At 57.7% G+C, this 27,741-nt stretch overlaps 2 protein-coding genes across 3 annotated transcripts in view; both read left to right on the forward strand.

Moving 5' to 3' along the window:
• Positions 1-4,978: 4,978 nt before the first annotated feature.
• Positions 4,979-27,275, forward strand: DPEP1 (dipeptidase 1). Of its 2 annotated transcripts, none has more exons than XM_050773026.1 (11): positions 4,979-5,052; positions 19,837-20,046; positions 24,735-24,867; positions 25,117-25,249; positions 25,385-25,535; positions 25,717-25,786; positions 26,055-26,231; positions 26,315-26,399; positions 26,479-26,554; positions 26,683-26,818; positions 26,896-27,275. In XM_050773026.1, exons 2-11 carry the CDS (start codon positions 19,943-19,945, stop codon positions 27,064-27,066), a joined length of 1,236 nt encoding a protein of 411 aa, XP_050628983.1. In that variant the 5' UTR covers positions 4,979-5,052; positions 19,837-19,942; the 3' UTR covers positions 27,067-27,275. The 2 variants fall into 2 exon arrangements, with proteins under 2 accessions (XP_050628983.1, XP_050628984.1); XM_050773027.1 differs by lacking the exon at positions 4,979-5,052 and adding an exon at positions 11,355-11,386.
• Positions 13,298-27,741, forward strand: part of CDK10 (cyclin dependent kinase 10) — a 71,920-nt gene continuing 57,476 nt past the window's right edge. Inside the window, exon 1 of the mRNA XM_050773032.1 lies at positions 13,298-13,301. The gene's annotated coding sequence lies outside the window, so the exon portion shown is untranslated. The remainder of the gene's footprint in view (positions 13,302-27,741) is intronic.

The raw sequence follows: 27,741 nt of genomic DNA on the forward strand, positions 1-27,741 counted from the left end.
CGAGACTCCGTCTCAAAAAAAAAAAAAAAAAAAAAAAAAAAAAACTAGCCAGGTTTGGTGGCTCATGCCTGTTTTTCCAGCTACTTGGGAGGTGGAGGCAGGAGAATTGCTTGAACCCGGGAGGTGGAGGTTTCAGTGAGCCGAGATCACACCACCGCAGTCCAACCTGGGTGACAGAGTGAGACTCTGTTTCAAAAAAAAAAAAAAAATGGGAAAGTGCTGGGATTAAAGACGTGAGCCAGTGGATCCAACCCATGGGTTTTTTGGTTTTTTTTTAGCAATTATCCTCCAGATGGACCTTGGTGGTTCACACTCTTTTCCTCTTATACATGTGTTAGTTTATTATCTTTTTTATGTTATCTCCTTTATTTGCCTTTGAAATCTTTATTGTCACTTTGGTTAAACAGATAACGAAATATTGTTTCACAATGACATATGATCCTATTGAGTTTTCACATCTTTTTTTTTTTTTTTTTTTTGAGACGGAGTCTTGCTCTGCCGCCCAGGCTGGAGTGCAGTGGCCAGATCTCGGCTCACTGCAAGCTCTGCCTCCCGGGTTCACGCCATTCTCCTGCCTCAGCCTCCTGAGTAGCTGGGACTACAGGCGCCCGCCACCTCGCCCGGCTAGTTTTTTGTATTTTTTAGTAGAGACGGGGTTTCACCGTGTCAGCCAGGATGGTCTCGATCTCCTGACCTCGTGATCCGCCCGTCTCGGCCTCCCAAAGTGCTGGGATTACAGGCTTGAGCCACCGCGCCCGGCCTGAGTTTTCACATCTTTTGATATCTTTGACCACTTCCCAAAATCAAAATCAAATTCTAAATTAAATCTTCTGACCTCAAACTGACTTTGAAGTTTTCTAGAGGGTCCCTGGAAAATCTCAAACCTCAAATCTTTGACCGTTTCAAAGGATTTGTTTTACCACCTTGTTAAAAGAGAGATGTTAAACTAATTCGGTTTATTTTGTAGAACATTGTGAAAGAAGAACCACTTCACCTTCCCTACATTGTATTTATATAGTTAAAATGTTGCTCTTTCAGCAATTATATAAATTTCCTAAACATTTGGAAATTTCCTTGTTATCTGATCTGTTCTATGTTACTGTTCGTGATTTCAGTTGTTATTTAAAACATCGTATGTCACAAAAACCACCAGAATTTGTTGTGTGTTGTTTTTATAATGAACTCTCATCAGATCTTTCATTATTTTCAGGTTTGCTTGTTTTGTTTTGTTTTTTTGAGACGGAGTCTCGCTCTGTCGCCCAGGCTGGAGTGCAGTGGCTGGATCTCAGCTCACTGCAAGCTCCGCCTCCTGGGTTCACGCCATTTTCCTGCCTCAGGCTCCCGAGTAGCTGGGACTACAGGTGCCCACCACCATGCTAATTTTTGTATTTTTAGTAGATAGGGGTTTCACTGTGCTAGCCAGGCTGGTCTTGAACTCCTGACCTTAGGTGATCCACCTGCCTTGGCCTCTCAAAGTGCTGGGATTACAAGCGTGAGTCACCACACCTGGCCCATAATTTCTTTTTTTTTATTTTTATGTATTTGTTTATTTTGAGACAGAGACTTACTCTGTTGCCCAGGCTGGAGTACAGTGGCACGATTTCAGCTCACTGCAACCTACACTTCCTGGGTTCAAACAATTCTCCTGCCTCAGCTTCCTGAGTAGATGGGACTACAGGTGTCTGTCACCACATCTGGCTAAATTTTGCATTTTTAGTAGAGATGGGGTTTCACCATGTTGCCCAGGCTGGTTTCAAATTCCCGACTTCAAGTGATCTGCTCACCTCGGCCTCCCAAAGTGCTAGGATTACAGGCGTGAGCCACTGCACCCAGCCTCTTTTTTATTTTTTTATTTTTTAATACTGCTCCTTGCGGAGCAGGGCTACTGGCCAGAATACCCCTAAACCATCATTTCTTTTTTCTTTTTTCTTTTTTTTGGTGGGGGGATGGAGTTTTGCTCTTGTCGCACAGGCTGGAGTGCAGTGGCACAATCTCGGCTCACTGCAACCTCCACCTTCCAGGTTCAAGCGATTCTCCTGCCTCAGCCTCCTGAGTAGCGGGGATTAGAAGCATCTGTCATCATGCCTGGCTAATTTTTTGTATTTTGAATAGAGACTGGGTTTCACCATGTTGGCCAGGCTGGTCTTGAACTCCTGACCTCAGGATATAAGGATATTAATTCTAGTGTGAGACTCCACCCTCATAACCTGATCACCTCCCGAAGGCCTCATCTCCAGACGCCATAAAGCTGAGGACCGGAGCGTCCATGCATGGATTTTGGAGAAGCACAAGCATTCCATCCATAGCACGGGCTCTGCCTTGATACTGGGAGTCAATCCTTCCACATCCTACAGGCTACAGGCAAGTCGCAAACCCACACAGAGGGACACAGACTCTCTCCCCCATGGAGGAGTGTCAAGGTTCCCTACAGGTGCACGGCTGGGAGGGTGATGTGGCTGTGGTCTCCCTCGCTCACCCAAAGGCCCAGCATCAGAGACCAGACAGCACAAGAATGTCCGGACCATGGACTGTAGCTCAGCACCCAACACCAACAGCTCTAGTCTCATGGAACCGCAAAGAAAATCAGAGACGGGGCTGGGGACAGTGGCTCACGCCTGGAATCTCAGCACTTTGGGAGGCTAAGGCAGGTGGATCACCTGAGGTCGGGAGTTCAAGACCAGCCTGACCAAGATGGTAAAACCCCATCTCTACCAAAAATACAAAAATTAGCCAGGCATGGTGGCCGGCGCCTGTAATCCCAGCTGCTTGGGAGGCCAAGGTAGAGAAGTGCTTGAAGCCGGGAGGCGGAGGTTGCAGTGAGCCGAGATTGCACCACTGCACTCCAGCCTGGATGATGGAGGAAGACTCCATCTCAAAAAAAAAAAAAAAAAAAGAAAAAAAGAAAATCGGCCGGGCGCGGTGGCTCAAGCCTGTAATCCCAGCACTTTGGGAGGCCGAGACGGGCGGATCACGAGGTCAGGAGATCGAGACCATCCTGGCTAACACGGTGAAACCCCGTCTCTACTAAAAAATACAAAAAACTAGCCGGGCGAGGTGGCGGGCGCCTGTAGTCCCAGCTACTCGAGAGGCTGAGGCAGGAGAATGGCGTAAACCCGGGAGGCGGAGCTTGCAGTGAGCCGAGATCGCGCCACTGCACTCCAGCCTGGGTGACAGAGCCAGACTCCGTCTCAAAAAAAAAAAAAAAAAAAAAAAAAAAAAAAAAAGGAAAATCAGGGAGGCGGAGATACGAACGGAAAAAAAACAATCAGGGAGGGGGGAGTTACAAACAGAAAAAAAAATCAGGGAGGGGGGAGTTACAAAAGGTAAAGGGTCATGGGGGGCTCCAGGGGCTAGTGACTGTGTCTTGACTTGGGTAATAGCTCACCCTAATAACTCCTTAAACTGTGTGTGTGTGTGTGTGTGTGTGTGTGTGTGTATATTTTTTTGTTTGTTTGTTTGTTTTTTGAGACAGAGTCTCGCTCTGTCACCTAGGGTGGAGTGCAGTGGCCTGATCTCAGCTCACGGCAAGCTCCGCCTCCTGGGTTCACGCCATTCTCCTGCCTCAGCCTCCCAAGTGGTGGCTGGGACTACAGGCGCCCGTCACCACGCCTGGTTGTTTTTGTATTTTTAGTGGAGACTGGGTTTAACTGTGTTAGCCGGGATGGTCTCAATCTCCTGACCTCGTGCTCCACGCGCCTTGGCCTCCCAAAGTGCTGGGATTACAGGTATGAGCCACTATGCCCAACCAACTGTACTTATATTTTTATGGAAGCTTTATTGAGACAATTCACACACCGTAAAATCCATCCCTTTAGTGTGTACAGTTGAATGTTTTTAGAACATTCAGAATTGCACAGTCATCACCACTATTTAATTCCAGATTTTTAATTTAAAAATTTTCATTTCATTCATTTCATGTTTCTTCATGTTATAGCATGTGTCAGCATGTCACTCTTCTTTATGGCTAATGCTCCTCCGCGTGAAGAGACATTTTATTTATCTGTCCCTCTGTGGGCATCTGGGCTCTTTCCACATTTTGGCTATATTAAATTGTCCTGCTACAAACACCGGTGTTGTTTCTGTGTAAATGTACGTAGCTATGTGTTGGGGTGATGAGATCCAACACAGGTCGTGGGGGTGACAAAGTCTGGCAGACTCAAAGGATTGAGCAAAACTTTGAGACAGAAAAAGGCGGGACACCAGGGGACCATCGCTATCACGGAGGCGGTGACGACCCAAGCTGTGGGAGCCCACGGTATTTTCTGGTAATCCAACAAAGAAACAGGTGGTGAGAACGTGGAGATCAAAAGAGCACGCTGCATTAAGCACATGACTTACAGCTGAGACGGTTTAGCATTTATATGGAGCAGGTTCTGCTACTTGAGATAACGGGAACAGGAGCCTAGGAGGGCTAGAAGCAAGGAGCCAGCAAGTCTAGACACATTCCAGAGGGCTTTATGCAAGCCTTGCCTCAGTTTCCCTCCCAACACCTATCTGTCTTACTTGTTGGTATATATGTTGTATTTTCACCACTAAAATGCATAAGAAAAAGGACACGGATGGCTTACGTGTGCTGGTGTGTAGCATTCTCTAAGCTCTGACATCACAGAGCTGAACAGCACAGCTGTGCACACACGGCCCTGGCTGTGAGGTGGCACGTCCACACATGAGGGAAAAACACTGCCGGGACATCTCAGGGCACTCTCAGGAAATGAGGAACCTGCTGAAGAAGTTTCTAGCCTTGGGGGAGGTCAAGACGCCGAGCCATCTCCTGGAGCAAAGTTCCCTCCTCCTCTCTCCCTCCTCCAGCCCTTCCTTCCGACCCCTGGCCCTTTCTCTCCAACCTTCCCCTCCCCTCCTCCATTTCCCTCCTCTTTCTACTTTCAGAGAACACAGGGTTCCTGCAGGAAATGGGGCAGTTTCACCTTCCTGAGGAGGGGCCTGGGAGGGGCAGCAGGTGGCCGAGTAGGGCCAGCCCAGCTGTGAGGCTGGCGTGGGAGCTGCCTAGGCTGGGGCCTTGCTGGGGAGCAAGCCTGCATCGCAGAGGCCAGGGTGAGTGGACTGGGGAGTTGGTGGGTCAGGGTACTGGGGTGCCCACCTGGGGTGGTACAGGCCCGGGGACCCCAGGACACCACTGCGGGTGGAAGCTGGGATCAGGTGTTTGGGGCAGGGGACGCGGCGGCTTCCCGGGATTCTAGGAGGCTGGGACCAGGTGTGCGGGGCAGGGGACGCGGCGGCTCTCTGGGATCCTAGGAGGTGAGAGAGCTGCTCTCAGACCCGCCGCTGTCCTCTCACTGGCCCTCCCCGTGGTCCCTAGGATGAGGTCTGGACCCGCCGGGCCCTCCAGAGGCCCCACACCCCCGCTTGTCCACTGTGCCGGCTGTTCCTTTCTTGCGGACCCCGGTGCAGTCCTAGGCACCCTTGGGACTCAGCTCACGTGCCCCTTCCTCCAGGGAGTTCCCAGAGGCTGTGTGAGGAGCGCCCAGGCCCCGGACTTATTCTCTGTTTTGGAATTCTGTGCGCAGTCATCTGCCCTCCTGCCCAGCTGAGAGCAGGGCCCCGTTGTCCGGACCCACATTTTTCTTCCAGGTGGAAAGAATTTGCTGAATGAAAATCAAAGCTGTGGCCGGGCGCGGTGGCTCAAGCCTGTAATCCCAGCACTTTGGGAGGCCGAGGCGGGTGGATCACGAGGTCAGGAGATTGAGACCGTCCTGGTTAACACGGTGAAACCCCGTCTCTACTAAAAATACAAAAAATTAGCCGGGCGACGTGGTGGGCGCCTGTAGTCCCAGCTACTCGGGAGGCTGAGGCAGGAGAATGGCAGGAACCCGGGAGGCGGAGGTTGCAGTGAGCTGAGATCCGGCCACTGCACTCCAGCCCGGGGGACAGAGCGAGACTCTGTAACCAAAAAAAAAAGAAAAAGAAAAAAAACAAATCTGCACCCTGGTTGGGGTTGGGGGAGCTTCAGGGTTATCACAGGACGTTCTAGAGAGAAAGCCTCGGGCACGGGGGACGTCGGAGTCTGGAGTTGTGGCGGGAGCAGTGAAGGGCGGACCCTGCTTCGGCCAATGGCTCTCACACAGCAAAGCCATTTTCATGGTGAGGGTCAAGTAGCCCGTACATCTCTTGGTGAATTCTTGCCGATTGGCGTCTGACCCCATGGAGCGCCTCAGTGGGTGTCATAGGGCCTCCAAATGTGTACATGTCTCTAAAATGCCTCCCGCTGGGCCTCAGCTTCGACTGGCGAATCCCCAGGCGGAGGCCAGCAGCAGACGGGGAGGGTCCCTCAGTCCCTGCGAGCAGCTTCACGGGGAGGACGTCTCTGCGGTGGATGGACACTGAGCCCCAAAGCAGCCTCTCAGAGCTGCCCCGAGGGGTGGCTTCGGAGGTGGGGCTGAGGCTCCCAGCTCCCACTGGGGACAGAGCGGGCAGGCGGGCCTGGCAGGGCAGTGGTGCCTGTCTACACGCAGCCCTGGAGTCTCTGGACCTGTGTCCAGTGTGTGCATCCCGGCTCCGTCTCCCATGAGCCAGGCGGGCTGGGCCTGGCTTTTCTGCCTCAGTTTCCAAGACTAGGGGACAGGTAGCAGCTGCCTTGCTCTCAGGGGTGGCAGGGTGTGAGTTAAAGGGCAGGACAGCCATGGAGGCAGTGGTGACTCCGAGCACCTGCTCCGCCTTCCCAGGTCCTCGGAGCCCGCTCTGAGGGATGAGCAGCTGGTTCTTGGGTGAAGGGAGCCCCTAGGACCCCGCCTTGCAGGACCCCGCCTTGCAGGACCCCGCCAGGCCCCAGCGAACCGGCCCCACGGAGGCTGGTTGGGATTTGGCCACCAGAGGGCAGCAGCTGCAGCAGCCAGGCAGGCGGTCAACACGGGGGCCACCCGCTGTCCTGGCCAGCCGTGGGGTGTGAATGGGAGAGGAGGGGGACCAAGCCCGAGGCCCGCCTTGGCCCCTGAGTGTCCACCCATTTCACAGATACTGAGGCCCAAAGGCGTAGGGCTCAGGCATCCCCCACGTGTCCTGTCCCCAGGCAGGAGAATCGCTTGAACCTGTTGGGCAGAGGTTTCAGTGAGCTGAGATCACACCACTGCACTCCAGCCTGGGTGACAGAGCAAGACTTATCTCAAAAAACAAAACAAAAAAACTGAATTTAAAATGCTCCCTAACATCCAGCTGGGGTGTGCAGCAGGAGGCTGGGTCCACGGGGCTTCGGGGGCTGGGCTGGGGGTTCCGGTGGGTGAGGAGTCAGTGCTGTGGGGATGGGGCTCAGAGCCTGGAGACAGGCAAGCCAGGAGAGGCTGGGACCTGTGCCCTGGAAGGACGGAGGCAGCGGGTCCAGGGGTCACCCACTGAGAGGCTGACTGAGCACAGTTTCAGGGAGCAGTACAGCCCAGCCTCCTGTGAGAGGATCAGAGAGAGACAGGCGGAGAGGAGGGGAGACAGCGGCTGTGCTGGGAGCTGTGCCACGAGGGGTCGTTGGATGGAGGAGGGGGTCGCCATGAGGCATCCGCACCCCCGGGACAGTGAAGACCCAGCGTGCGCAGCTGACCTCGAGGACAGGGCAACTGCTCCACCAGAATGTTCCCAGAGGGCGCGGGTGCTTCTAGTCCCAGCACTGGGAGCTGCAGCAGGATTCCCAGGTGGTTTAAAGAGGTTCCTTGAGGTTTGTGATCCTGAATTCAAAGTAGCACCCATCGGGACAGCTGGGCCTTCTCCCCTCAGCACACTCAGTGAAGGGCAGCGCAAACGCAAAGCTGGCAAGAAATGGGCAGGAAGCGGGCAGGAAGCGGCCAGGTTTTACTGAGAGGCCTGACGGCTCCAGAGGAGATGATGGAGTCTGGCAGAGAATGGGGCAGGCGGCTGGAGGTCCCAGGTGGGCCCTGGAGCAGAAGGGGAAAGGAGGGGTGGGCTGTAGGGACTGCAGTGAAGGTCAGGCCCCGCCCGAGCAAGGTGGGAGTAGCACAGGTCATTGCAGGTCAGGGAATTGCTTGGCCAGGGTTGGGGACAATTCTCTCTTACTGAAAGTGCCAGGAGTTGAGACGGGGTGGAGCTAGAACAAGGGAGAGGGGGTACCGGAGAGGTGAGGTGCTTAGGGCTCACACGTGAAGCCCCAGGGGCACGGCATGGAGACTTGTGGCTGAGGTAGGAGAGGGAGGCAGGCACCAAGGCCCGGGGGCCCTGAGAGGTGAGGGGGAAACTGCTCGTACCTCACGAGGCCACGGGAGCTCCCTTAGCATGGTCCCTGTGTAGAGGAATTGCTCAGGTAACGTGAGCTCTGAGGCTTGTGCACGTGTTGCACAGAATGAGGTGGAAACATCCATGCTGGGAGGTCTCCAGGCCGTCTGGTCAACAGAAACCAACAGCATGCAAAGGCCAGGAGCCCACGCCCGTGCCCGTCTGTGCCTGGAAACGCTGGAAGGCGGCCGGGCGCCGTGGCTGACGCCTGTAATCCCAGTGCTTTGGGAGGCTGAGGCGGGCAGATCACTTGAAGTCAGGAGTTTGAGACCAGCCTGGCCAATATGGTGAAACCCTGTCTCTACAAAAAATACAAAAATTAGCTGGGTGTGGTGATGTGCGCCTGTAATCCCAGCTACTCGGGAGGCTGAGGCACAAGAATCACTTGAACCCGGGAGGCGGAGGTTGCAGTGAGCTGAGATTGCACACTCCAGCCTGGGTGATGGAGCAAGACTCAGTCTCAAAAAAAAAAAAAAATTCATTCTAAGTCAAGAAAAATTAAAATTTTAAATTATTAGCATGTGTTTATAGGATTTAACTCGGCCGGGCGTGGTGGCTCAAGCCTGTAATCCCAGCACTTTGGGAGGCCGAGACGGGTGGATCACGAGGTCAGCAGATCAAGACCATCCTGGCTAACACGGTGAAACCCCATCTCTACTAAAAAATACAAAAAACTAGCCGGGCGAGGTGGCGGGCACCTGTAGTCCCAGCTACTCGGGAGGCTGAGGCAGGAGAATGGCATAAACCCGGGAGGCGGAGCTTGCAGTGAGCCGAGATCCGCCACTGCACTCCAGCCTGGGCGACAGAGCGAGACTCTGTCTCAAAAAAAAAAAAAAAAAAAAAAAGATTTAACTCAATCTGAATCTCCAAAATTGCACAATTTGCATTTTTATTGTAATTAGTTTATTAGTTTATTTATCCATCTTGACAAGGTCTTGCTCTGTCAGCCAGGCTAGAGTGGTGAGATCATAGCTCCCTGCAGCTTAAACCTGCTGGGCTCAAGCCATCCTCCTGCCTCAGTCTCCTATGTAGCCAAGACCACAGTGTGTGCCACTTCGCTTGGCTAATTTTTGTATTTTTTGTAGGGACAGAGTCTCCCTATGTTACCCAGACTGGTCTCAAACTCCTAGCCTCAAGCGATCTTCCCACCTTGGCCACCCAAAGTGCTGGGATCACAGGCACAAGCCACCAGGTCTGGCCTACATTATTTATATATTTACTTTTGAGACAGGCTGTCATCATGTTGCCCAGGCTGGAGTGCAGCCTCAGCCTCCCAGGCTCAAGCAATCTTCCCACCTCAGCTTCCCAAGTAACTGCAACTGCAGGCACACACCAGCATGCCTGGCTAGTCTTTTTATTTTTTGTAGAGATGAGATCTCCTTATGTTTCCCAAGCTGGTCTCAGACTCCCAAGCTTAAGTGATTGCAGCACTGTTCCCCGGGCAAAATTGCACAATTCACATTTTGTAATTTATAGATTAATATATATTTTATTCTTACCAGAACAGTGGGAACCCTGCACAAAGCTGGTTTTATTTTGGTCTTTACATGTGCACATCCCACCAGCACCCTCTACCTTTGGCTTCCATAGGGGTGCCCCCCTTGCTCCCCCTCTGCAGCCCCTGCCTCCCTCTGCTCCCCTCCCTGCAGCCCCCTGTATACCCCCGCTCCCCTCCCTGCAGCCCCTTGTGCCCCCCCCTGCTTCCCCTCTGCAGCCCCCTGCCTCCCTCTGTTCCCCTCCCTGCAGCCCCCTGTATACCCCCACTCCCCTCCCTGCAGCCCCCTGCACATCCCCTGCTCCCCCTCTGCAGCCCCCTGCGCCCCCTGCTCCCCCTCCGCAGCCTCCTGCAGCCCCTCCCCTCTCTGCAACTCCCACCCTTCCTCCCATTGCTCCCCTCCCTGCAGCCCCCTGCACACCCCCTGCGCCCCCTCCACAGCTCCCTGTGCCCCCCTTCTCCCCAGGGCCCCCTGCACCTCCCCTGCTCCCCTCCCTACAGCCCCCTGCACCCCCTCCCCTCTCTGCAGCTCCCACTCTTCCTCCCATTGCTCCCCTCCCTGCAGCCCCCTGCACCCCCTCCCCTCTCTGCAGCTCCCACTCTTCCTCCCGTTGCTCCCCTCCCTACAGCCCCCTGCACCCCCTCCCCTCTCTGCAGCTCCCACTCTTCCTCCCGTTGCTCCCCACCACTGGCTGCTTGAAGACGTCAGACTCCAAGGGTCCCTGTGACTGGCCCAGCAGCAGCCCTGGGTCTCCAACCCCCGGGTAGGGTCAGGGACAGGCCTGGCCTCCCCCCGCCTGCTGGAACCCACGGAGGATGCCCCCCTCCCACTGCAGCCTCAGAATTCCAAAGCCAGCCCGGTCTCCAGCTCAGTGCAGTCCACACGCAGACCCTCCTCTGGTTTCGAAAGCCCCTGTGGCTTTGCCAGAGGACATTCCGATCCTTGACCGTGGCTGGGGACGGAGGGAGATCAACCCATCGCACTTACAGATAGAGAAACTGAGGACAGAGTTTGTCCCGGCTCTGGGGCCAGGGCCAGTCTCCCTCAAGGGAGTCAGGGAGGTGGCTGGGGTCTGCCAGCGGGGAGAGAACACATGGCCTGGGACCCCCAGGCCGCTTGAGACTCTGGGTTCGTTGGGATGGGCACAAGCTCCCAGGCCCCCTCCTCTCCGTTTCCCAGCCTGCTGCGGCCTGAGGGTGATACCCTGCACTACTGCCTGGGGGGCCCCAAAGGGTGGTCACGGAGCACAAGCTCTCCTGCCTGGCCTGGGACCGAGTCCCAGAAGCCCCTGGGCTGGCCGGATGCTCATGGCCTCACTGAGGGCACGAGTATCTTCGGAAACAAGAACCAGCTGACGTGCGCGAGGCTTTAGCCCGGCTCTCCCTGGGGTCCTGTGCAGGCCCTCTCTTAAGGAGGTGGCTGTTTTGTAGCTGGAGAGCTCTGTGGGTGGCAGGACTGAGCTTGAAAACCAGAAACAGCCCCCGAGCCTTGTGACCTGGGAGGCAGGAGGCGGGTCTGTCTCCCTGGGCTGGGGTGACCTGGGAGGCAGGAGGCGGGTCTGTCTCCCTGGGCCTGGGGTGACCTGGGAGGCAGGAGGCGGGTCTGTCTCCCTGGGCCTGGGGTGGCTGAGCCAAGGTACTCAGCATTCTGTCCCACTCGTGGTGAGTCTCGGGGAGCCAGGAGCCGGGGGTTGTGGTTTTGGGGAGCGTGGAGCAAGGCTGGGGCCAGGGCTGTAATGAGGGCGGAAAGCCCCTCTCCAACTGCCTGCGATCCACCATCAGTGGGGAGAACCTCAGTGAGCAGGCGCATAGCATGGAGCGCCATCGCGGGCAGCGAAGGGTGAGGGTCTCGGGGGATGGAACCGGTGGGGGGGGGTCTCAGCTCGTGCCATCGCGGGCAGCGAAGGGTGAGGTTCTCGGGATGGAACTGGTGTAGGGAGGTCTCAGCTCGTGCCATCGCGGGCAGTGAAGGGTGAGGGTCTCAGGGGATGGAACCGGTGGGGGGGCGGTCTCAGCTCGTGCCATCGCGGGCAGCGAAGGGTGAGGGTCTCAGGGGATGGAACCGGTGGGGGGGCGGTCTCAGCTCGTGCCATCGCGGGCAGCGAAGGGTGAGGGTCTCAGGGGATGGAACCGGTGGGGGGGGGGGCTCAGCTCGTGCCATTGCGGGCAGCGAAGGGTGAGGGTCTCAGCTCGTGCCATCGCGGGCAGCGAAGGGTGAGGGTCTCGGGATGGAACTGGTGGGGGGGCGGTCTCAGCTCGTGCCATCGCGGGCAGCGAAGGGTGAGGGTCTCAGAGGATGGAACCGGGGGTGGGGGCTCAGCTCCAGGCAGGGGTGAGAGGGTGGCCTCTGGGGTGACTGTGTCTGGAGGGTGGGGTAGGGAGGGTGGGGAGGCCAGGCTGAGGGGCCCCGACCTCATGGGAGCCAGGAGCCTGTTGGGGAGTCCTTGAGAGGTACTTCCCTGGGACTCACTGGGAGGAAGAGCTCACGCCCGGGTGCAGATGTGGGCTGTGGGGGTCAGAGTGGTGGGGGCAGCCATGGGGGGGCCTGGGCAGGCGAGGAGGGATGCGGGGAAGCCACTAGCCTCAGGGTGGGCTGGACGCTGGGAGGGAGGCGTTGGGGGCAGAAGTGGGGTGCCGGCCTCGCGGCTGGGCCTGCAGTTTGAGGGTCCTATGGACTCCCCCATTGCAGACATCAGCCTGGTCAGGAGCCAGAAGAGAGTCCAGGGCTGCTGAACTTGCTGTGAGCCACCGGGGCCTCCCAGGGAGTGAGACAGGGCTGGGCTCCCTGTGGAGCCGCAGGTTCCCAGATGTTCCTTCCTCAAGGCTCATTTGGGGGCCCCTGTCCCAGGCCTCGTGGGTGGTCAGATGGGCCCTACGCTGAGTGTGGGCTCCCGTCCCTCGCACGTGCAAGGAAGGGCTCACATGAGCAGGTGCACGTGTGCAGCTCGTCTGTGCATATGTGTGTCTGTGTGCACACGTGTAGGTACCTGAGTGTGTCTGCACACGTGTAGGTACCTGTGTGTCTGTGTGCACACGTGCAGGTACCTGTGTGTGTCTGTGTGCACATGTGTAGGTACCTGAGTGTGCGTTTACTCATCACGTGGGAAAGTCTGCGTGTGTCTGTTCTCGGTACGTGGACGTGTCCAACCACGTGGGCTTGGGATGTGTCCGGGTATTCTCGTCTGCGATGATCTGTGGTGGGGGGCGTGTTGCCTGTGGCTGCTTGTGCAGAAGTGGTAACATCCGACATGGCCGTGGAGGCGCCTGCATGCTGGCTGTGGATGGGGCTGATGTGTGGTTCTGGGGGACAGGGCCGGGTGGAAACACAGACGTCACTCTGCGTCTGACCCGCCGCCTTCACTCCGGCGAGGCTGTCGCCTGCCTCTCGACAGAGCCAGGTCAGCACCACCCTGCGAGGAGAGCCTCGAGGTGGGGGCCTCGGTGCACCGATCTCTGGAGATGGACCCAGGACTCTGATGCAGGAGCCCACGCTCTTCGCAGAGCACTGCTCCCACCCCCGGGGTCTCCCAGGACTACGAACCCCGGCTCTCTCCCTGAGCCTCACTATGGCCAGGGGAGGGGAGGGGCAGGAGGGCCTGGGCAGGACGAAGGGCCCTGGTCAGTCAGGGACATGAAAGACGCACAACCAGAACTGGCGGAAGAAACAGAATTAAACACACCCTGAGCCTTTCCCACCGCAACTCTGCCAGCTGCACCCTCTGTGTCAAGATGTGAGCCACAAGCACTTCCTCCTGCTCCTGTCCACGAAGGTGAGAGGAAAGGAATTAGAAAAGAATAACGCCCTCGGGGCCGGGCGCGGTGGCTCAAGCCTGTAATCCCAGCACTTTGGGAGGCCGAGACGGGCGGATCACGAGGTCAGGAGATCGAGACCATCCTGGCTAACACGGTGAAACCCCGTCTCTACTAAAAAAAAAAAAATACAAAAAAAACTGGCCGGGCGAGGTGGCGGGCGCCTGTAGTCCCAGCTACTCGGGAGGCTGAGGCAGGAGAATGGCGTGAACCCGGGAGGCGGGGCTTGCAGTGAGCTGAGATCCGGCCACTGCACTCCAGCCTGGGCGACAGAGCCAGACTCCGTCTCAAAAAAAAAAAAAAAAAAAGAATAACGCCCTCGGGCCGGGCGCGGCGGCTCACACCTGGAATCTCGGCACTTTGGGAGGCCAAGGTGGTGGATCATGAGGTCAGGGGTTCAAGACCATCCTGGCCAACATGGTGAAACCCCGTGTCTACTAAAAATACAAAAATTAACTGGGCGTGGTGATGGGTGCCTGTAGTCCCAGCTACTTGGGAGGCTGAGGCAGGAGAATCGCTTGAACCCGGGAGGCAGAGGTTGCAGTGAGCTGAGATTGCGCCACTCAGTCCAGCCTGGGCGACAGCAACACTCTGTCTCAAAAAAAAAAAAATTAACACACTCGTCAGACAATAGAAAGGTCTCCGCTGTAGGCACAGATTCCGACCCATTTCTGGGAATGAGGAAGTTAACGGAAGAGTGTGTCTGTGAGGCGGACTGGAGGGCCCATTGGGAACATTCCAGAGTGTTCCAGCGAGAGACCAGGGAGCCAGAGAGGAGCTCAGCTCAGACGTCACGGGCACAATGGGCCGGGAGTGAGGAGGACACTGAGGTCGGGGTTTGTTCCCAGCTGGAAGAACTGGCCCCAGGACCACCCAGACAGACACACCCCCCTAACCCCCCTACAGCCAGAGGAAGGTCAGGAGGCCCTTCCCTAAACATATTTTTGAGAATTGGGGTAGCTATTTTAAAAAACGCTGCTGGGCGCGGTGGCAGTTACTTTAAAAGTAGCTGCTGTGGACCCAGCTACTTGGGAGGCTGAGGTGGGAGGATCGCTTGAGCCTGGGAGTTGGAGTCCAGCCTGGGCAGCATTGCAAGACCCCATTTCATTAAAAAAAAAATGCTCATGCTTGCATTCTGGCTTCAAGGGCTCCTGGTAACCGGGCGTCTCTGGAGCTCGGCCCACACAAAGCCTGGGGTTGAGAGCCCGCTCACACGTACGGCACTGCCCACCTTGCTGTCGCTTTATTTTTAAATAAGAAATTCGAGGTGACAAATATTACCAGCTGCCGAGGGAAGTCTGCAAACGCAACAAAAGGTCCAGATGAACAATGGGAGACGCGCCTGCATTCCACTGGGTAAACCACAGAAGAGAACAGAATGCAGCGGACTCCAAGCAGCTTGGCTGCCCTGATGGGAGCGGGGCAGGACAGGACACAGCAAAGCCTGGAAACCGCCCTCCGGAGACCCAGACGCACAACCCCCAAGAAAACACTAAAGAACCGTGCTGGGAGACAAAACAGAGGAAATGGAGTGTACGGAATAAGCATGAGGAAACCCAGGACAGGAGGCAAAAAGGAAGCTCAAACAGTCCAACCCCTGCCCGAAACCCTCGCCAGACGGAGCTCAGAAAGGAGGGGAGAAGGAATACCGGCGACTGGAAATTCCCTGGACTGGAGGCAGAGGGACAGCCCCAGGGAGTGAAAAATATGAAGTTGGCCGGGCGCGGTGGCTCAAGCCTGTAATCCCAGCACTTTGGGAGGCCGAGACGGGTGGATCACGAGGTCAGGAGATCGAGACCATCCTGGCGAACACAGTGAAACCCCGTCTCTACTAAAAAAAAAAATACAAAAAACTAGCCGGGCAAGGTGACGGGTGCCTGTAGTCCCAGCTACTTGGGAGGCTGAGGCAGGAGAATGGCGTAAACCCGGGAGGAGGAGCTTGCAGTGAGCTGAGATCTGGCCACTGCACTCCAGCCTGGGCGACAGAGCGAGACTCCGTCTCAACAACAACAACAAAAAAATATGAAGTCACGGCGTTCTGGGGGACGAGGGGTTGCCCACACAGCGCCGGGCGCGATGTGGCTCCCATCAACCAAGCATGCACAGACGGACGGTGGCGCGGTCACCTCCTGAGGGAAAAAGGTTTACCACCCAAAGTGCACATTCAGCGAAACTACTGATCCGTGATGAGGGCAGAATAAAGACACGGACGGGAGGACTGGGGAATGAATTCCCGCAGACCCACAGTGAGGGGATGGTTGCAGGGCCCACGAATGGAACAGGGCTTAGTCTGCTTTGCACTGCTCCAGAGGAATCCCCAAGGCTGGGTGATCTATAAAGAAAAGGGGTGGGTTTGGCTCATGGTTGTGGAGGCTGTACGGGAAGCGGGAGCCGTGGCACCAGCATCTGCCTCTGGTGAGGACCCCAGGGAACCTCCCATCACGGCAGAATGGGAGGGAGCAGGTGTCACAGGAAGGATGGCCTGGAGTGTAATTGTGCATGTCATTGGTGCTTGAACAAACAAGTAGTAGACAAAACATACAAAGTAAGAACAAAACACAGGAAGGAAGCTGCGAAAGCAGGGAGTTATTAAAGCCAGAAAGCTCGGAGTAGGGTGGGAGTGGGCGCTGTTACAAAGTTTTCTGGTTTTTTTTTTTTTTTTTTTTTTTTTGAGAGGGAGTCTCACACCGTCGCCTGTCGCCTGGGTTGGAGTCCACTGGCGCCGTCTCGGCTCACTGCAACCTCCGCCTCCCAGGGTCAAGCAATTCTCCAGCCTCAGCCTCCCGAGTAGCCACCACACCTGGCTAATTTTTGTGTTTTTAGTAGAGACGGGGTTTCTCGGTGTTGGCCAAGCTGGTTTTAAACTCCCGGCCTCAGGTGATCCGCCCACCCCACCCTCCCAAAGTGCTGGGATGACAGGTGTGAGCCACCACACCCGGCCAGTTTTCTGGGTCTTAAGTTCACCTTTCATGATTCCTATCCCCCTTATCTGGATGAAAGATTTGGTCCATGGCTAATCAAAGCTGCGGTGAACTGGTGTCTGCAGGTGAAACGATGGCCCACAGGCAGTCCACAGCACTTTCCTTGCCATCTGGGACATGGTGGGGGTTGGGGGCTGTAGGGAGAGCAGCCTTTGATCCTTTGCTACTGGGCGTGGGGCTTTTCCTTATGGTGCAGTTTTTGGAAGTTGATTGTTAATTGGCCCTGGGTTCCCTGCCCCAGACCTCGGTGTTTTTCCTGGATCCACCGTGCATTGGCCTCGGACTCTCGCCCCCCTGACCTTGGTGTCTTCTCTTTTGGGAAGTCAGCACAAATTAGCGTCCCATTCCCTGCCCCAGGCCTCGCTGTTTTTCCTTGATTCCGCACGAATTGGCCTAAGTTCGCTACCCCCAGAGCCTGTTCTCCTGTTCACAGTCATCACCGGCGGCGAGGGAGTCAGAGAGTGACGGGGGAGGTGCCAGGCTGGTTTTAACAGTTCTCTTCCGAACTCACTCATTACCTCCAGAACTGCACCGAGCCATTGATGAGGGGCCCGTCCCCATGACCCCAAACCCCCCAACACTGGGATCCAGTGTCCACGTGAGATTTGGACAAGCGTTCAAACTCCACCAGGACTGTAAACCAAACAAAGGGGGAGACCTTCCGTGCAGACGTTAAGTGGGCACGGAGATTCCAAGCTGGGAGCAGCAGGTTGGACGAGGGAGGCTCTGGGGGCAGCGAGGGAGGTTGCAGAGTCCAGACTTGGAAGATGGAAGATAAGGACACCCCGTGTAGGGCAGGAGAAGAAAGGCAACTGGAAACTCCGGGACAGACTGTAAAACCCCATGGGAAAGACAGGTTTAAGGTCTTGATCTGAGGCTGGTTCTGAGTGGCTGGTGCCTTCGCGCTCACGGCAGGACTGTCGTAAAGTAGGTACCTCCGTGACTTCTACGGACAAGAGACTGAGGCCGAGAAATCTAACCAGCTCACCCACGCTGCCCTTGGACGGTGGCCGTGAGACGGGAACCCACAGCCTACCAGGCCCAGCCCCCAGGACACCCTCTTGTTAAGTCAGTGGCTTTGAGCCTCAGAAATGGTGCAAAATGCAGCCCATGCAGGGTCTTCGACCCCCGTCTGGTGCTCGGAAGACATGCACCTGCTTCTACCCCCACCCCACCCCCTGTTGCGAGGCCCTGAGATTCTTGTGATGTCTGAAGAAGGGTGCTGCATTTTCTTTTTTTTTTTTTTTTTTTTTTTTTTTGAGACAGAGTCTCGCTCTGCCGCCCAGGCTGGGGTGCAGTGGCCGGATCTTAGCTCGCCCGGCTAGTTTTTTTTTCTATTTTTTTAGTAGAGACGGGGTTTCACCGTGTTAGCCAGGATAGTCTCGATCTCCTGACCTCGTGATCCGCCCGTCTTGGCCTCCCAAAGTGCTGGGATTACAGGCTTGAGCCGGGTGCTGCATTTTCATGTTGCACTGGGCCCTGAATGATGAAGCTGAGTGATACAGTTTGGCTCCGTGCCCCACCCAAATCTCATCTCAGATTATAACCCCCACGTGTCAAGGGAGAGACCAGCTGGAGGTGGGGGCCGTTCCCCCCATGTTCTCGTGGTAGTGAGCAAGTTCTCACAAGATCTGTTTGTTGTTGTTGTTGTTGATGCTGTTTTTCAAGACAGAGTTTCGCTCTTGTTGCCCAGGCTGGAGCACAGTGGCACGGTCTCGGCTCACAGTAACCTCCACCTCCCAGGTTCAAGCAATTCTCCTGCCTCAGCCTCCCGAGTAGCTGGGACCACAGGCGCCGCCACCACACCCGGCTAATTTTTTTGTATTTTTGGTAGAGACGGGATTTCACCGTGTTAGCCAGGATGGTCTCGATCTCCTGACCTCGTGATCCGCCCGCCTTGGTCTCCCAAAGTGCTGGGATTACAGGCGTGAGCCGCTGTGCCCAGCTGTTTTAAAGTTTTGCACTTTGTTCATTATGGACTTTTTTTTTTTTTTTTACATGAATTCTGATGTTTTAAAAATATTGAATGAAAATACTATTTATCATGACCTGGCAAGCCTGTAATCCCAGTGGGAGGCCGAGACTCATGCCTATAATCCCCAGGCTAACACAGTGAAACCCCGTCTTACTAGAAAATACAAAGCAGGCAGATGGCGGGCTTGAGTCCCAGGTAGTTGGCTGAGGCACCAACCCGGGAGCGGAGCTTGCAGTGGCTGAAACTGCATGGGGAAGAGAGACTGCGTCTCAAAAAAAAAAAAAAAAAAAAAAAAAAAAGAAAATACTATTTATCATGGGCGTGGTGGTGGCTCATGCCTACCCAGTGTTTGAGTCCCAGGTAGATTGCTTGAGGCCGGGAGTTGGAGACCAGCCAAACATGGAAAGACCCTGCTCTACAAAAAATACAAAAGGTAGTCCTGGACCTGTGGTCGGGGCTCAGCAGGAGAGCTGAGGTGCGGGTTGCAGGGAGCTGAGACGGAGCCACCGCGCTCCAGCCGGGCAATCCTTCTCCCTGCTGGTCTCCGTGCCGCGAAACCTCTGACCAGTGTCCCTCCTGCTCCTCCCAGCAGGGCCTGGTTTAGCCCCAGTGCTCAGCCCACCGTCCCCCAGAACCCCAGACACCGCCCAGCCCTGGGATGGAGACTCTTCGGACGGGGCACCACCTGGGAACTGTGTTTCCAGGAGCCCTCGGACGACTTCAGTGTGCTCTGCCGAGGCCTAGAAAGGCCCCGGTTCTAAGGACATGTCCGGCTGCTTGGCCTGAAGTCTGTAGCCGCAGTGTGGGTCCCTGTGACGCTGGAGGGCTGCAGGGCGGGGTGCAGACCCCTCAGCGTTAGAGCAGGCGTCAGGGGCACACCTGGGCTGTGCAGCAGCGTCCTGAAACGCCCACATGTTTTCCCCTACGGCAAGCCACGTGAGATGATTTTTACGCGGAAAGAGGTGCTTCATGAGAATGCACTACTTGAATGACTGTTTTCTTGCTTGCAGATCTAGGCCCCGGGTCCTGAGGGAGGTGGTAGTAATAAATAACAGCAGCACAGCGAGGGCTGACAGCCACTCACCATCATCCTGTGCTGGGCCTGCTCTCAGCCTGCTGTCCTTTCATCTGGGCTCTAGCCCCACCCCTGGGTCTGGGTTCCCAGCTTCTTACTATGCCTCCGCCTAGCCCAGACAGCAACGCCCAGTCACTGGGTGTCCGGCCTTCCATCCCACCCACGCTGGCAGGGAATGTGCTGGTTACTTATTGAACATGGGAAGCTATAAACAGGACAACGGCCAGCTATCATCACTTCCACCCAACGCCTCTGGGGCCTCTCCTGGCAGGCAGAGCGACTTCGCACGGCCTGAAACTCGTCCTCCTGCACGGGCCGGCCAGGCCAGCACAGAGGCACCAGGGCAGCAGCGCACGCAGGTCCCCGGGGACCCCGCCATGTGGACCAGATGGTGGCTCTGGCCCCTTGTGGCCGTCTGCACTGCAGACTTCTTTCGGGACGAGGCAGAGAGGATCATGAGGGACTCCCCTGTCATTGATGGGTGAGTGCCCACCTAAGCCAGGTGCTTAGGGAACCAGGACTGGGAACTGGGGCTGGGGCAGCCGGGGCTGGGGGAGCCGGGGCTGGGGCAGCCGGGGCTGGGGGAGCCGGGGCTGGGGAGCCGGGCTGGGAGCCGGGGGTGTGCCCTTGGCTTGGGGCTCAGTTTCTGCGATGGTACTGGGGCCCTTGCCTTTCCTGGCCCCTGCTTCTTTGTGGGGTCTCTCAGGGCCACCAAAGACTTCGACAGATGAAGGTCTGCGGGGTCAGGGCAGGAGGGAGGCAAGGCCCCAGCTCCCTCGCCCTGAAGCTCAGCGTGAGCTCTGCGCCTGGGGACGCCGAGGCCCTGCGCCCCGTTTCTCCCTGTGCCTCAGCTTCTCCCGAAAGCTGCAGACGTGGGTGGTGCCCTACAGGCCCTCTCAGCCAGCATCTTTTTGGCCATCTTCCCACTCCCCTTGGCCTGCCTTCTCCCGGGGGAGGCCCGTGCGGCTCGGCCCCTGTCTGTGCTGCCCTGAGTGCCCGCCCGGTCCCACCCCGACCTCGCTGGGGTGCTGGGGTCACCTGCTTCTCTCCTGGTCTCCGCAGGGTGGAGATTCCCACTGCCCGGGAATCTGACCCTCCTCCCCGCCCCTTCCTGGCCCAACGCCCCGACACGGGGTCTCCATGGAGGCCTCCTGCTCCCAGGCTCCAGATCGGGGTCCACACTGGCTCCGTGTTGGGGCAGGAGGGTCACTGAGAGTTCGCCCTGTGTCTGGCACGGTGTCTCCCCCGGAAGATGCCTCTGGGCTTTGCTGGGGAAACACTGAACAAAGCAGGGAAACCTGACGTCTTGTTGTGTAAGAACTTCAGGGAACAGGCCAGGCTGGGCGGCTCACGCCTGTCATCCCAGCACTTTGGGAGGCCAAGGCGGGCAGATCACCTGAGGTCAGGAGCTCAAGACCATCCTGGCCAACATGGCAAAACCCCCTCTCTACTAAAAATACAAAAAACTAGCCGGGCGTGGTGGCGGCGCCTGTAGTCCCAGCTACTCAGGAGGCTGAGGCAGGAGAATCACTTGAACTCGGGAGGCGGAGGCTGCAGTGAGCTGCGATCAGGCCACCGCACTCCAGCCTGGGCTACAGAGCGAGACTCCGTCTCAAATTTAAAACACTTAAGGGAGCAGAGGCAGCTCCAGAAAGGGAGTCGAGGGTGGTCCCTTGCATCCTCATGGTTTAAAATGGTCACGCCAGCTCCAGCCCTCACATCTGTACGCCAGCAGGGAGGAAGGAGAGATAAGGAAGGGGAAAAGGACAAGCAGCAGGTGACTGTCAGGGTCAGGTTTTGTTTTGAGACAGTCTCTGTCGCCTGTCACCCAGGCTAGAGTGCAATGGTACGATCTGGGCTCACTACAACCTCCACCTCCCAGGTTGAAGTGATTCTCCTGCTTCAGCCTCCCGAGTAGCTGGGATTACAGGTGCCCGCCAACATGCCCCGCTAATTTTTTTGGTATTTTTAGTAGAGATGGGGTTTCACCATGTTGGCCAGGCTGGTCTCGATCTCCTGACCTCAAATGATCCACCCGTCTCGGCCTCCCAAAGTGCTGGGATTCCAGGTGTGAGCCGCCACGCCCGGCCAGGGGTCAGTTGTTAGAAGCTGTTACAGGACCCACCTTCATCCCTTGGCCTCGGCCAGCGACACAGGGGCAGGAAGTAACTTCAATCCAGACGGCTGTGTGCCCGCTAAAAATGGGGGGTTTTCAAGTTACAAAGTAAAACAGGAGAATGGGTCCCGGGGGCAGCCAGCAGTCTCCCCCACAAACAGCTGCCTCAGTGTGTGCTTGCTGCAATTCCAGCACTTTCCAGCACTCCTTGGAGCAGGATGAAGGATTCCATATCCCAGCTAAGGGCACTGCCCCAGCCGCCCAGATAAGGAGGGTGGGTCTGATTAGCTGCAGTTTGACCTGGCCATGAGGCAGGCAGGGCCCGTGTCCCATTGAGAAACCAGAGGCCCCACCTTCCCATCGCTTTCTCCAGTCAGGCACGGCGACTCACACCTGTGGTCCCAGCACTTTGGGAGACTGAGGTGGGAGGATCGCTTGAGCCCAGAAGGTTGGGGGCTGCAGTGAGCTGTGACTGCACCCCTGCCCTCCAGCCTGGGCAACAGAGTGAGACCCTGTCTCTTTTTCTTTTTTTTTTTTTTTTTTTTTTTTTTGAGACAGAGTCTCGCTCAGTCGCCCAGGCTGGAGTGCAGTGGTGCGATCTTGGGTCACTGCAAGCTCCGCCTCCCGGGTTCACGCCATTCTCCTGCCTCAGCCTCCCGAGTAGCTGGGACTACAGGCGCCGCCACCACGCCTGGCTTATTTTTTGCATTTTTAGTAGAGACGGGGTTTCACCGTGTTAGCCAGGATGGTCTCCATCTCCTGACCTCGTGATCCGCCCGCCTCGGCCTCCCAAAGTGCTGGGATTACAGGCGTGAGCCACCGCGCCTGGCCGAGACCGTCTCAAAAAAAAAAAAAAAAAAAAAAAAAAAAGAGGAGGGGCTGCAGGAGGAGGAGGGAGGGGAGAGCAGACAGCTGCCCCGTTGTAGCCTCTCCCTCCAAGGGCGGCTGCTGGGAATTCCTGCCCATCCCAGGCTAATGTCTGAGATGGGCCACCTGTGTCCTCAGGCCAAGGAGTAAAGCCTCCTGGGAACCCTGCCTAGCCCCGCCCAGGACAGTGCCCAGTGTAGGGTTGCACCCTAGCAATGAGGCTGCTGCCCGGGCAGGGTCCCTGGCTGGAGCTCATTCCCACTGCCCTCAGCAAATGCGTCCTGAGCACCTGCTCTGTGCCGAGGGCTGGGCAGAGGCGCGTGCCAGTGCAGGCTGTCATGTCGACTCGCTGTGGCCAGAGACAACCTCGCTGTTGCAGGAGTTTTAGACCAGCATCAGGCCTGTGCCCACCCATCTGCCCAAGGGCGGGGCCAGAAAGTGTGCCACGCTGGGCTTGGGGGCACCAGCCCAGGGGAGGTCAGGAGCGACTGGGACCCAGGAAGGGCAGAGCCCTCCCCTCATTTCCCCCGAGGAGCTCCGTGGTGCATTTGCCTTGGAAAAGCTCATTGTGGGCCTGTAGATTTGGGCTGGGTCACTGAGAGCAGGGCCCACGGCTGGAAACGATGAACACTGTTAGTCCTCTGCCTCTCCCAGCTGCCCTGCAAGGAAGGCACCAAGACACCTTCATGTTCCAGATGGGGAAACTGAGGCACAGAGGGGCGGGTCTGGAAACTGGATATGGAGGAGCCCCAGTGGCCCCATCCCAGCACACACCCTCCGAGGGTGTCTCCCCAAGACGGGGCGCAGCCCACATCACAGGAAGGAGTCTGAGGCCCCAGACCCAGTGACGGGAAAGGGGAACCCCAAGCATTGCCCAGGGTTGGGGGTCAGGCTCCAGCCCCTTCCCAACCTTCTTGCAGCCTCCGGGTCACGGGATCAGGGACGAGGGCTGTCGGGGCTGCAGTGGGGCCTGGTCGATCCCAGGAGTCAGATCTGCTGGTTGAAATACAGATCATAACCGAGAGCCTGCCCTGGGCCTGAGATGTGATTCTTTTTCTCTCTTTTTTTTTTTTTTTTTTTTGAGACGGAGTCTCGCTCTGTCGCCCGGATTGGAGAGCTGTGGCGCCATCTCGGCTCACTGCAAGCTCCGCCTCCGGGGTCTACGCCATTCTCCTGCCTCAGCCTCCCGAGTAGATGGGACTACAGGCGCCCGCCACCTCGCCCGGCTAATTTTTTGTATTTTTAGTAGAGAGGGGGTTTCACTGTGTTAGCCAGGATGGTCTCGATCTCTTGACCTTGTGATCTGCCCGTCTCGGCCTCCCAAAGTGCTGGGATTACAGGCGTGGGCCACCGCGCCCGGCCTGAGAATTGCGTTTCTAACGAGAGTGGATTCCCTTTGCTCCTGCTCTCTGCCAGGCACTGCTGGGCAGCTGGATTCGGACCCTCTGAGGCCCTCACTCAGTCACCAGCTCTGACAGTGCCAGCTCCCCTTCCTCTGTGTTCCCCTTCCTGCTCCTTACCAGAACTCCTACCCTCGCCGCCAGCTCCTGGGAAAACCTTGGAGAGCCTCAGTCCTTTGGAAGTTTAGAAGGATCTGATTGGAGTTTGGGTGCAGGGCTCTTCCCTGGAGACAGAGGCAGCAGAGAGGCCTGGGTGGCCCCCAAAGCCTGTACCTGACGCCCTGCTCCCCAGAAGGATGGGAGTGCCAGGCCCCCCGAGGACAGGCCATTCCAGTTATCCAGCCACCCACCGTATTCCCCAAGAGGCAATTGGATTTTTAAACTGAAAACTCTCAGAAACAGTATCACCCCCAGGCCCTTGCCCCTTTGCCCATGTCTCCAATCCTGTCCATTGAGGTCATTTGACTGCTTGTGTCCCACCCTCAGACAACGTGTCCTCCCGCCGGCCTCGTCCACAGAGAAAGGCCCTGGAGGGGATGGGCTACCCAGCTCCCTGAGCTCCTGGCTCGGGGCTCCCTGCCCCGGGGGTGGGCACAGGTGGGAAGTGCAGCCTTGCACAGGTGTGTTCAGGTGGCCAATGATCCGTCACCCCTGCGGCCTGGACTTCAGTCCGGCGCCTGCCGTGAGGAGCAGGAAGTGGGGAGCACAGCCCGGAGTTCAGGAGCTCACAAGCCCCCAGGTCCCAGTGGCCTCCCTGACTGCCTGGCCTCCCCCCGGCGACTCCAGGCACAACGACCTGCCCTGGCAGCTGCTGAGTATGTTCAACAACCGGCTGCAGGACACGAGGGCCAACCTGACCACCTTGGCCAACACACACACCAACATCCCCAAGCTGAGGGCTGGCTTCGTAGGAGGTCAGGTACCGCCCGCCCTGCCTTCACTCACCCTGCGTGGGGTCATCCCGTCTCCTACCTTGGGCCTGGCTACAGTGTGGCCGTCCCTGTGGCGTTGTTCCTCCAGGGTCCCTCAGTGCCACAGGCCCTTGTAGAGACAGACACCAGGCCGAGGGAGGGCTTCCCAGGGGGTGGGAAACCAGACTCCCACAGGCATGTGGGGGGTGGGCTGAGACCTGGCTGCATCAGCTCCTGGTATCCCCTGTGGCCCCCAGTTCTGGTCCGTGTACACGCCCTGCGACACCCAGAACCAAGACGCTGTGCGGAGGACGCTGGAGCAGATAGATGTGGTCCACCGCATGTGCCAGATGTACCCTGAGACCTTCCTGTATGTCACCAGCAGTGCAGGTGGGGTCCTGACCTGGGCCCTCCAGGTCCTGCATCCTCCCACCCAGCCCTCATCCTGAGCAGCAGGTACTGATCAGGACACCTCCCCTCCAGACGCCAGGTGCCCACTCCCCTGCACCCCGACTCTCCCCGCAGGCATCCGGCAGGCCTTCCAGGAAGGGAAGGTGGCCAGCCTGATCGGTGTGGAGGGCGGCCACTCCATTGACAGCAGTCTGGGCGTCCTGCGGGCGCTCTATCAGCTGGGCATGCGGTACCTGACCCTCACCCACAACTGCAACACGCCCTGGTGCGTGACTCCCCACGGGAGGCCCCCGGGCTTCGGTCAGGAGGGAGGGGCAGACGCTCCCCGCCACCCTCCTGAGCCCATCCCTCCACCTGTGAGTCCCGGGCCGGGCCTCGCCTGCTGGGCTGATGGGAGGCCGAGACCACCGCGCCACCCCTTGAGTACCTGCCTTTTGCTCCCGAAGGGCTGACAACTGGCTGGTGGACACGGGAGACAGCAAGCCCCAGAGCCAAGGCCTGTCACCCTTTGGGCAGGTGAGTGGGGTGGGAGGGGCCAGTCACCCCCAAGGAGAAGGCAGAGGCCCTGGAGGGTGACCGGAACAATGAATCTCCCCACGTGGGACCTCAGTGTCCTCATCTGTAAAATGGAGCTGGCAGCCATCCCCCCAGGGTGGGTGCTGAGCCCTGAGTGGCCCCAGACTTCCAGCCATGAAGGACGATGACTCACACCTGGTCCAGCCTGTCCACCTCCTCAGCCCCGACCCTGGGGGCTGTGAGGGTGGACGCAGCCCTGTCTTCCCAGCGTGTGGTGAAGGAGCTGAACCGCCTGGGAGTCCTCATTGACTTGGCTCACGTGTCTGTGGCCACCATGAAGGCCACCCTGCAGCTGTCCAGAGCCCCCGTCATCTTCAGCCACTCCTCGGCCTACAGCGTGTGCGCAAGCCGGCGCAACGTGCCCGACGACGTCCTGAGGCTGGTGGTGAGGGCCGAGGCAGCCACCCCCACCCCACCTCCCTGGACAGGCCCTCCCAGCTCTCAGCTCCACCCTGTCTTCCTGTGCAGAAACAGACAGACAGCCTGGTGATGGTGAATTTCTACAACAATTACATTTCCTGCACCAACAAGGCCAACCTGTCCCAAGTGGCTGGTAGGTGGGGTGTGAGTGGCCAAGGGGGCTGAAGCGGGAGGGCCTCACTCGGGACCCATACCTGCTGCTCCCTGGACAGACCATCTGGATCACATCAAGGAGGTGGCAGGAGCCAGAGCTGTGGGCTTTGGTGGGGACTTTGATGGTGTTCCAAGGTAAGGGGGTGAGAGCTCTGTCTCGTGGATGAGCTGGGAGGTTCATGACCCCGTCAGAGGGATGAGGCGGCTGGAGGAGGGACGTGTGTCCTAGTGTGGGGGCCCGGGTTCTCCTGGCCTCAACACAGGGTCCCTGAGGGGCTGGAGGACGTCTCCAAGTATCCAGACCTGATCGCTGAGCTGCTCAGGAGGAACTGGACAGAGGCGGAGGTCAAGGGTGCACTGGCCAACAACCTGCTGAGGGTCTTCGAGGCTGTGGAGCAGGTGAGGATGGGGTGGCCGCCTGAGCCTCCCCCCGCAACCACCAGCCGACAGGCTGCCCCACCTGTGTCTGTCCCCAGGCCAGCAACCCCACGCAGGCTCCCGAGGAGGAGCCCATCCCGCGGGACGAGCTGGGCGGCTCCTGCAGGACGCATTACGGCTACCCCTCCGGGGCCTCCAGCCTCCATCGCCAGTGGGGGTTCCTGCTGGCCTCCCTCACTGCCCTGGTCCTCTGTCAGTGTCTCCTGTGAAAGCTGGGAGACCAGAGCCCCCTTTAGGGCTCCTGGAGTTCAGGGAAGACCTGCCCATCCAGGACTCCGGACGCCAGGAACCCTACTGCCCGCATGCAAGGACCAGCATCTCCTGAGCGGGTGTCTGGCCTCACCTGGGGGGCAGGATACCTGGGGACAGCTCAGGACACACACACACACAGGCCCTCAATAAAAGCAACATCCCTTCACATCGGGGGTGCGTGTCGTCGGCATCCAGCCCAGGAGGGGTGTGGAAACGGCTCCTGGCTGGACCTGGGGTGCAGGAGGGGCCTGAGTCCTCGGTTCAGGCCAAAAGGACCCAGGAGCTGTGAAGAGGGCTTTGTACAGATGCTGCTTGAACATCTTTCGGGACACAGTCCAGGCTCCAGTAGCCATCTCCAGCCATGCACTGGTGCACACACACACACCCCTGCACACACGCACACCCCTGCACACACACACACCCCACCCCTGTACACACACACACCAGCCCTGCACACACGCACACCAGCCCTGCACACACACCCTGCACACACACACCCCAGCCCTGCACACACACCCCTGCACACACACACCCCACCCCCCCTGTACACACACACCCCTGCACACACACCCCTGCACACACACACCCCACCCCTATACACACACACCCCTGCACACACACACCCCACCCCT

The sequence above is a fragment of the Macaca thibetana genome, chromosome 20, assembly GCF_024542745.1.
Source record: "Macaca thibetana thibetana isolate TM-01 chromosome 20, ASM2454274v1, whole genome shotgun sequence".
NCBI lineage: Eukaryota > Metazoa > Chordata > Mammalia > Primates > Cercopithecidae > Macaca > Macaca thibetana.